Source organism: Myotis davidii, unplaced genomic scaffold (genome assembly GCF_000327345.1).
Source record: "Myotis davidii unplaced genomic scaffold, ASM32734v1 scaffold72, whole genome shotgun sequence".
NCBI lineage: Eukaryota > Metazoa > Chordata > Mammalia > Chiroptera > Vespertilionidae > Myotis > Myotis davidii.
In genome coordinates this window covers 1,908,146-1,917,175 of record NW_006284618.1, presented here as the reverse complement: position 1 = coordinate 1,917,175, position 9,030 = coordinate 1,908,146, and the positions used below count along the sequence as shown (strand labels likewise).

The 9,030-nt window shown below is 33.1% G+C and overlaps 1 protein-coding gene across 1 annotated transcript in view; it reads left to right on the top strand.

Moving 5' to 3' along the window:
* Nucleotides 1-8,687, top strand: part of TIAL1 (TIA1 cytotoxic granule-associated RNA binding protein-like 1) — a 13,257-nt gene extending 4,570 nt beyond the window's left edge. The window contains exons 4-12 of the mRNA XM_015572481.1: nucleotides 2,841-2,939; nucleotides 3,180-3,234; nucleotides 3,420-3,507; nucleotides 5,323-5,398; nucleotides 6,560-6,668; nucleotides 6,972-7,067; nucleotides 7,177-7,261; nucleotides 7,496-7,619; nucleotides 7,947-8,687. Coding sequence (XP_015427967.1) covers nucleotides 2,841-2,939; nucleotides 3,180-3,234; nucleotides 3,420-3,507; nucleotides 5,323-5,398; nucleotides 6,560-6,668; nucleotides 6,972-7,067; nucleotides 7,177-7,261; nucleotides 7,496-7,619; nucleotides 7,947-8,090 — 876 coding nt within the window. The 3' untranslated portion in view covers nucleotides 8,091-8,687. The remainder of the gene's footprint in view (nucleotides 1-2,840; nucleotides 2,940-3,179; nucleotides 3,235-3,419; nucleotides 3,508-5,322; nucleotides 5,399-6,559; nucleotides 6,669-6,971; nucleotides 7,068-7,176; nucleotides 7,262-7,495; nucleotides 7,620-7,946) is intronic.
* The last annotated feature ends 343 nt before the right edge of the window (nucleotides 8,688-9,030 follow it).

Sequence of the window (9,030 nt, the reverse complement as noted above, 5' to 3'; positions counted from 1 at the left end):
GTGAGGAAATAGAAAAACCAAGAGAGTATAGTGGGATAGAAAGGAGAATATTTAAAGGCGTGGTTGGGCGGGTTGTCCCTTGTTTTGAATTCTGCTCAAAAGTCAAGATGAGGACAGAAAAGGGATCACAGAGCTGGCAGAGAGGTCATTGGTGAGTTTAACACAGTTTCAGTGGCTCAGTTGGGTTGGAAGCCAATTGGAGTGGGTTCAGAAGAGGATGGGATGTGAAAAGGGAAAGAATCATTAGAAAAATTTTGCAAGACGTTTAGTAATTATTTGAAGTGGGTTTTTAAAAAATATATTTTATTGATTTTTTTTTTTATAGAGAGGAAGGGAGAGGAAGAGATAGAAACATTGATCAGCTGCTTCCTGCACACCCCCCACTGGGGATGTGCCCGCACCCAAGGTACATGCCCTTGACCAGAATCGAACCTAGAACCTTTCAGTCCGCAGGCCAACGCTCTAGCCACTGAGCCAAACCGGTTAGGCTGAAGTGTTTTTTAAAAACCTGCATGTACAGCCATTTGAGGGGTAGAGGGATTTAAAGTGAATTTTCAAAATTTATCCGTATTCTACAACTCCCACACTTGAACTTGTATATAGTTCTAAGACTTATATTTCTCTGTCTTGACCTTTATGTCATCCCACAAAAATGGATGACAACAGTCCTGGCCGGGTGGCTCAGTTGGTTGGAGCGTGGTCATCCCATACATTCAGAAGGTTGTGGGTTCAAGTCCTGGTCAGGGCATATACCTAGGTTGCAGGTTCGATCCCAGTTGGGGCACGTACAGGAGGCAACCGATCTATGTTTTTCTTTCACATCAATGTTTCTCTCTTCCTCTCTCTCTAAAATCAATAAAGATTATATCCTTGGTAAGGATTTTTTAAAAATTGGGTGACGATAGTAATTAAGGACACAGTTGATTTTTAGTGTCACTTGCCAGTGGTGTAAGTGGGAAACTTCCAAAAGGCATGAACTCCAACTATAGACCACAGGTCGCCAACCTTTCGGACCGCACGGACCACCATTTGGCGACCGTGGCTACTGACTGTCTAGGCATTTTTCTTTCATGAATTTCATTTCAGCATATTAAAAATCTTTCTTACCCTTAGTTTTATGATTTTTTAACTTTAGATATTGTTTTATGTTAGAGTTTAGCTTTCCCTGTATACTATAATAAATGTATATTATCTAGTAAAATTATTTTTAACACATCTGACACTTGGGAAGTGGCAGAAATCAGTGGGGTCTTACATAAAATATAGTGTGATGTGAATATGTAAATGTGCATGTTTACATATGTTGAATGGGGTCTGGCCTGCTACCGCTTAGATAAACGTGCAGTCAGTGTGCATGAGTAGACTAGTTTACTAACGTCTGTTAATAGATCTACCACTGGACTTCTCTATGCTTTGCTACAGTTATCAGTGTTTTCCTTAGAGGCCATAGGGCAGAAAAGGTAGGACTAAAAGGAAAAATTGACTCGTAGTTTTAGCTTATTATTTACCTTTAAAGTCCTTTCTTTAATGAATGTTACTAGTAAATATTAACTTTCTTTAAAGGAGGAATTTAAGATTTGGAGTTTTTTCCCCCCATTTTCTTTCTCTGTCTCTTTAAGAACAGCGTTCATGTGTCTAGGACAGTAGGATTTTGTATGGGAGCCCATAGTTTTCTTGTCAGTATTAATGATCACACTTTTTTTCCCCTCTCAAGGAAATGCCTCTGGTTGCTTCGCCACTATTGTTTTAGACGTCTTATTTTGGATTTTTCTCCTAAAACTTTCCTGGAATGAAAAACAGTGATTGTTGAAAAGATCTTTGTTTTATCTGGTATTTTTATCCTTTGTAAGTGCAACTAGAATTCCACATTTTAAATATTTTTTTTAGGTCATTTTACATGGAACCTCGGTGAATATTTTTAACCTTATGTAAATATATTTATACAGTTGTGTAACTCCAATATAGGCTGCAGGTTTATAAAATTTACTTCTATTAGGTTGTAAGATGATACAATTAGGTGTACTACTTTCTCATCATCTATAAATACTTATTTGCCAACTACTGTCAAACATAATGTTGTAGAATATATACAATAAAGATTTTTTTATGAGTGTTTTTGTGATATAAAATTGTAGCTTTGTCCTGAAATGTTTATTCAAAGACATTTTTAGAAATTTTTTTCTCAATAATCACTAGTTTATTTTTTTGGTCTTTGATGACCAAATTCAAAAGTTTATAGAATCTCCCATACATTAGAATATTTTGAAAGGGAATTCACTTTAATAGCAAGTTATAAATTTGAACTTTTTCAATTTTATTCTCATTCCTTTCTTATCTATAAAAGAAATACATAATCTCGTCTCATGTAGTACTAACAGGAGTAAAGTTTGTAAAGTTGATTCATTCCTGTATTTTTTATAGTCATGGGTTACAGTTAGTGAGATTCTGATGCATAAATAGAATTCATCCTTTTGAAAATTCTGTTGGGAAAGAAGAGCAGTGGTAAGGAAGTGTTCTTATCCATCGAATCTGAACAGGTTTTATTTGGTGTAATATAAATTTCTATTTTATATTTATACTTCACTAGAATTCTATATTTTGATTTAATGCTGATAGTCATACTTCTATATTGCTTTGACAGTTCTGTTGGCGTACAACAGAATCCTGAGGTGCAAAGTCAGGTCTAGCTATAACTCTTATTTATAAAGTGTTAGGCTTTCATAAGCTTATGCAATCTCCCTGTACATTCCTAGCTATCAGTAATGTTTTTTCCTGGATTTTCTTCTCAGCAACCCGATAGCAGAAGGGTCAACTCTTCTGTTGGATTTTCTGTTTTGCAGCATACAAGCAATGACCCATATTGCTTTGTGGAATTTTATGAACACAGAGATGCAGCTGCTGCATTAGCTGCTATGAATGGGAGAAAAATTTTGGGAAAGGTAAGATAATAGAATAATGGCACCTAATGAATATTTGTGTTTGCATGTCAAATTAGCTTGCATTATTGTGTAGCAAGTTTTTAAAAGAATATTAAGCTCTGCTGAGTGATGGTTTTGCTTTATTCAGCCTAGTGCTTTTACAAAAATTACCCTGCTTGATAAATGATTTAATAAGTGGTAAGTGTTATGCTTTTCAATGATATCTCTAATAATTGTATTAAATATAATCTTTATTTTTAGGAGGTCAAAGTAAACTGGGCAACAACACCAAGTAGCCAGAAAAAAGATACTTCCAGTAAGTACTCCTGCTGCATTTTACTGTGGAAGAGTTCTGAAATTATCCTGGCAGCATTTCCAGCTTAAGTAGGGTTTTTCCTTCCCTTAGTGTTGCCTATAAAAAGCTTAGTAGCAAAAATAAAAAAATGAAAGGTTTAGTAGCTGACTTCTTAAGTATTTGATTACCAAATGCTTTGATTTCAGATCACTTCCATGTGTTTGTTGGGGATTTGAGTCCAGAAATTACAACAGAAGATATCAAATCAGCATTTGCCCCCTTTGGTAAAATATCGTAAGTATCATAATCAATACTATACTCAATAGTGATAGGCACAATAGTATATGATTAACTTGTATAAGAATTAAGATTTTCTTTTCCTACCTAGTGTGATTTTTGTTTTGTTTTTGTTTTTATTAGATGTTGTTGAAAATGTTGTCATTTTAATGTTTTGGGGTCTTGTTTTAATCTAATCCTGTGTATAATGTGTTTAAAATTTTTAAGTGATTGTTTGTTATCTTTGAAACAGATGTTTGGGTGGTATAAACTATTATAAAGTCTAACTTTTTGTCGAATGTTTTCAATATTTAGTGGTTAAAGATAATGGGTTAAAATAAATGTGATTTATACTATGTATTAAGCTTTGTATAAGTGGGGGAAAGTAGATAAATCCTGGGGTATATTGTGGTTAGATTGAAAATGTATATGTTTAATTATAATGATAAATGTTATTATGGTATTAAGTTTCAATGTCTGAGCCATAAATTTGGATTGTTTTTTGTTTTGTTAGTGGTGTTTTATTCTGCTAGTTAGGGCCCAAATGTGGTTTAATTTTTAACAAAGTTCATGCTCAAATTTCACTGTATGTTACTTGATCAAATATATTAGAAAACTAAAAGTGGTTAACAATTCTATAAAATGTTTATCATAATATATCTTTTTGATAAAGATCTATTTGTTTTATGTATTTCCTGTAGATTTAAATTATACATTTTAGTATACAGGAATATGTTTCAACTAAGAACAACAATATTTTTCTGTATACAATTTGTTGTTCTATAGATTTAATTTATTTGAAAGAAATATTTAATTCTTAATTTTCTATTTTGATATTTGCTTTGCTTTTTAATCTCTAAATGTGGTAAGTAGAAAATCAGTATAAAAAGTAATACAGGTTGCTGTTTTTCAATCTTTATTTATACCTGAGAGCTGCAGTTTTTCTAAAGTCCAAGTCACAATTAAAAGTAATAGCATTCTGGTTATTTTGCAGAATTGCTCATAAGAATGGACAGGATCTTGAAGGCTAACTGCAAGGAACTGTGCACACTGGAACTCAGTTGTAGATTTTTTTCTCATTTCTATTTATTCTTATTATACATTATTTATATATACATATATTTTAGTATTTACATTTTAACATTCTATATTCAGTGGAGTTCTATATTTCCAATCATTTTAACTTACTCACTAAAATTTCTGTGTAAATTTGTTGTTTTCGTACTGGTGTGCTTAGCATTGTTGTTAGTTTTTTATTCTCCTTTCTTAAATTTCTGAAAATGTCAATTTTTCAAAATTTACAGCTGCCCAAACTCCAAAATGATGATAGAGAATTGACCAAGAAAAATAAAGAAATCTGTTAACAGGCCATGTATGCCTTTTTAATTCCTATTTTTTCCTCTTTTTCAATTTTTTAATATTTCATATATTTTGTATCACTAGGCAGAAAACATTTAACTATTTAGAGATTGCATGGTAAAGTAGTTAGCATTGTTACAGTAATTTATAGAATCAGTAAACCTTAGAGGACACTAGCCAATAGAATATTAGAAAAGGAAACTATTGTTCCTATTAATCTTCAGATTTGAGCATTTAGTTTAGAAAGCACAGGCTATTTGATTAGGTTGCATGTTTATTACATGTTTTTGTCCTACTGCTTTTTTCTAACAGGTAAAGAAGCGTTAGGGAGAGTTCAGGAATGACTGTAGTTAATTAGGGCTAACTGAAATTTTATTTTAAAAAATGCTCACAATACAGTGTGTGTGGTTCCTTTTAGTTTTTATTTTGAGGATGACTCTTACTTCCCTCATTTAGCTGTGCTTCTTTTCACAGGGATGCCCGAGTAGTTAAAGACATGGCAACTGGAAAATCCAAAGGCTATGGTTTTGTATCTTTTTATAACAAACTGGTACGTTCTTTCAATTCAATTTAAATTTAATACAGAATTTAGTCATTATTTAATCTGAAACTTGAATATTTTTAGATGTTAATTACAAACAGCTTTTATGTAATTTTGTATGTCTTAACAATAGAGTGTAATTAATATTTTTGGAAATATATAGCTGGAAAAAGATAGCCTGATTATAATAAGGAAGAGTAATAAGTGGTGTTTGTGCATTGGTGAAGGTAAGATGTAACTTAGAAGTAAAGCTAAAGGGTAGGACAAATGAGGTAGTCTCAGAATTTGGGGGGAAGTTAAATTATATTTGGTCTTAACTTTGAAAATCTCAGTTTTAACTTCTAATAATTATTCATACTTTTGTAGTTGGGATATTAAATGAAAATTGAAGCAACTCATCCTGACTTTTGCATGTATTTTTTAAGAAAGAAGTACTAAAATATCTAAGTATTTGCATTAACTATAACATCAGATAATAAAGTGGGCTTTGGCATTAGCATTTTAGAACAGTTTCAGCGACTTAAATTACCTGCATTTATTGAAGCAGTAAGATAAAGGGCAGGAGTCGTATACTTTCTTTGCGTAGATTCATTGCATTCGTTGCAAATTCACATTAATTCTGAGAATCCAAACTCATTTTTTATTGGCAGCCACTTTACAGCATTTTCCAACAATGCAGAAGTCTTCTGCCCTAAATGAGTTTTTAATCTTATGTTATAGTTACAATCCATTGCTACTAGAATGTACATTTTCGGGATTAGGTGATTTAGACCATAACATTAGAGTTTTTACAAATTATTCAGTAGAAGTTATATTACAAATCAAACATAAAATTAAAATATTAGAAAACAACTTTGTCTTACGGGATTTCTGCCTTATTTTTTAATCAATGGGATTGTGGTCTTTTTCTTGTATATTTGAATGATAAATTTCTCTGATGCTTTAATGTTGACCTGGTATTTTGAAATCTATAAGTAATAGCTTTTATGAATCACTCAATTTAAATAATTTTCTTAGTATATTAGTGCAGTTTTGTTAAGGATGCTCAGTGAATTAATTTACTAATAAGATTTATTGGATCCAACATTGCCAGCATTTTCTTTCATCTTCTGGGTCTTATATACTACAGTTTTCTGTTTGTAATTGCTCTTTCTCTTTTTTTCTCTATAGGATGCAGAAAATGCAATTGTGCACATGGGAGGTCAGTGGCTGGGTGGTCGTCAGATCAGAACCAATTGGGCCACACGTAAACCACCTGCACCTAAAAGCACACAAGAAAGTAAGATACGTCTACTATATTAAAATGATGGGGACTTCACAAAGTCATGTATTAGTATAGTCTTAATTTCTTAAACATTTTATTAGCATTGCAAGACTCATTTCATCTTGAATATAATTGAAAATAATTGGGCTTTGATACACGTATATTTGGAGCTGTGAACCAGCTGATATAGATCAAGTCAGAGCGTCAAGAAAAATATTTTCTTTCATTTCCCCCCCCAAATGAGGCATATCTTAATATAATAATCCCTTTTATAACACTTTATAGCTGTCAACATTTTTGTTTTCTCTGTGCACATAGATAACACTAAGCAGTTAAGATTTGAAGATGTAGTAAACCAGTCAAGTCCAAAAAATTGTACTGTGTACTGTGGAGGAATTGCTTCTGGGTTAACAGGTATTGTGTTTGGTTTTCTAACCCCCTTCTTTCTGGAGCTTCATCACTATTAGTACCAATTTTATGATAAACATGAGCCTTGAATAATCTGTATGTTTTTGTTTTTCAGATCAGCTTATGAGACAGACATTCTCACCATTTGGACAAATCATGGAAATAAGAGTTTTTCCAGAGAAGGGCTATTCATTTGTCAGGTAAAATTCTACCTGTAATATTATTACTCTTAAATTTGATTTGTTCCTTTCAGTTATAGTATTTGATCCCCCTAGGTATCAGAGTTTATTATGTTAGTATTACTTTGTAATGTAGAACTACCTATATAATGTACTCTAGGATACCAATGCCAAATTGACACTTATAAACTAACAAGTGTATAAACTAGTACTGTGTACTGTACTTTAAAAAAACTTTTTCTATTTTTCTCTCAGATTTTCAACCCACGAAAGTGCAGCCCATGCCATTGTTTCGGTGAATGGTACTACGATCGAAGGACATGTTGTTAAATGCTATTGGGGTAAAGAATCTCCTGATATGACTAAAAACTTCCAACAGGTAATTCAATTTTTCATAGCACTTTTTAAGGTTTCTATCTTATGTAGCTACATAAACACTTTAGAAACTGAAATTAAAAAATGAAGCATATATCTGCTTTCAATTGATTTTTATTAATGCTATTTCAAAAGTGATTATTTTGTGGTATTAACTGAATCTTAATACTTTCTTTTCACAGGTGTCACCACCCCAATAAACTTAGACAATGATAAATAACAGAGTCCTATTCACATAAGGGTGCTTAGTTTTTCTCTTCCTTGTCTCCCACTTTCTTCAAATACTGTATTTCTTACTTGTTTCTTAAAACGGTAATTTGTTTTTTCCTAGGTTGACTATAGTCAGTGGGGTCAGTGGAGCCAAGTTTATGGAAACCCACAGCAGTATGGACAGTATATGGCAAATGGGTGGCAAGTACCGCCTTATGGAGTATACGGGCAACCATGGAATCAACAAGGATTTGGAGTAGAGTAAGTTTGGGTTTTTCCAGTATAGAAACATGGTTCTGACAAAAGCAATAAAAAGTATGTTTTTCCTAGGGAGGATCTATTTAAATTAAATATATTGAACTATTAAAAACCTTATGAAAAGGGATTTATGGTGCTAAAAATGTGTTCTTATTACCTAGGTGAAAATGGAGGTTGGGGTAATGTTTGGTGTGTCCTACTACCTTTATAAGTAGTGGTAGAATTTGATTTACATTTCTAACGTACTATTTTATCTACTTGTTTATTTTGGTGTGGAAAAGATCTTTGTCTAGATATGTTCAGAAATGTAATGATTTATACCTGTTGGCTTGTGTGAGGGATTTCAGAGGTTTATCTGATTTGAAAAGTAGCTTGCTTTTTTCCCCTTTGTTGATAGAGTGGGCTGGTCCCTTGCACTTTTATCCCCATAGGCCAGCCACCTTTATTTTCATTTGTTCCTTCTTCCTTCTTTTTCAAACACGAACTTGTGTTTTTACACAATTTCTTGTAAATTGATATACAGTGTGCAATATACGGTAGGTAGATGATGTGTTGAATCATTTGTCATTTAAAAAAATTAATATCTTTTTCTTGCTTTCAGAGAGAAAAAGAGAGGGAGAGACAGACAGAAGCATCAATGATGAAACAGAACCATTGATTGATTGGCTGCCTCCTGCCCACCCCTACTGGGGATCAAGCCTGCAACCCAGGCATATGTCCTGACCAGGAATTGAACGGTGATCTCCTGGTTCAAAGGTCAACGCTCAACCACTGAGCCAAGCCGGCCGGGCCATTTGTCTTTTCTTCAGAGTAGTCATTGTGTTAAGTTGTGGGTATTTTCTTAACAATTTAAGACTACTGTTGTGCCCTAGCTGGTTTGGCCCAGTGGATAAAGCATTGGCTTGTGGACTGAAGGGTCCTAGGTTTCGATTCCGGTCAAGGGCATA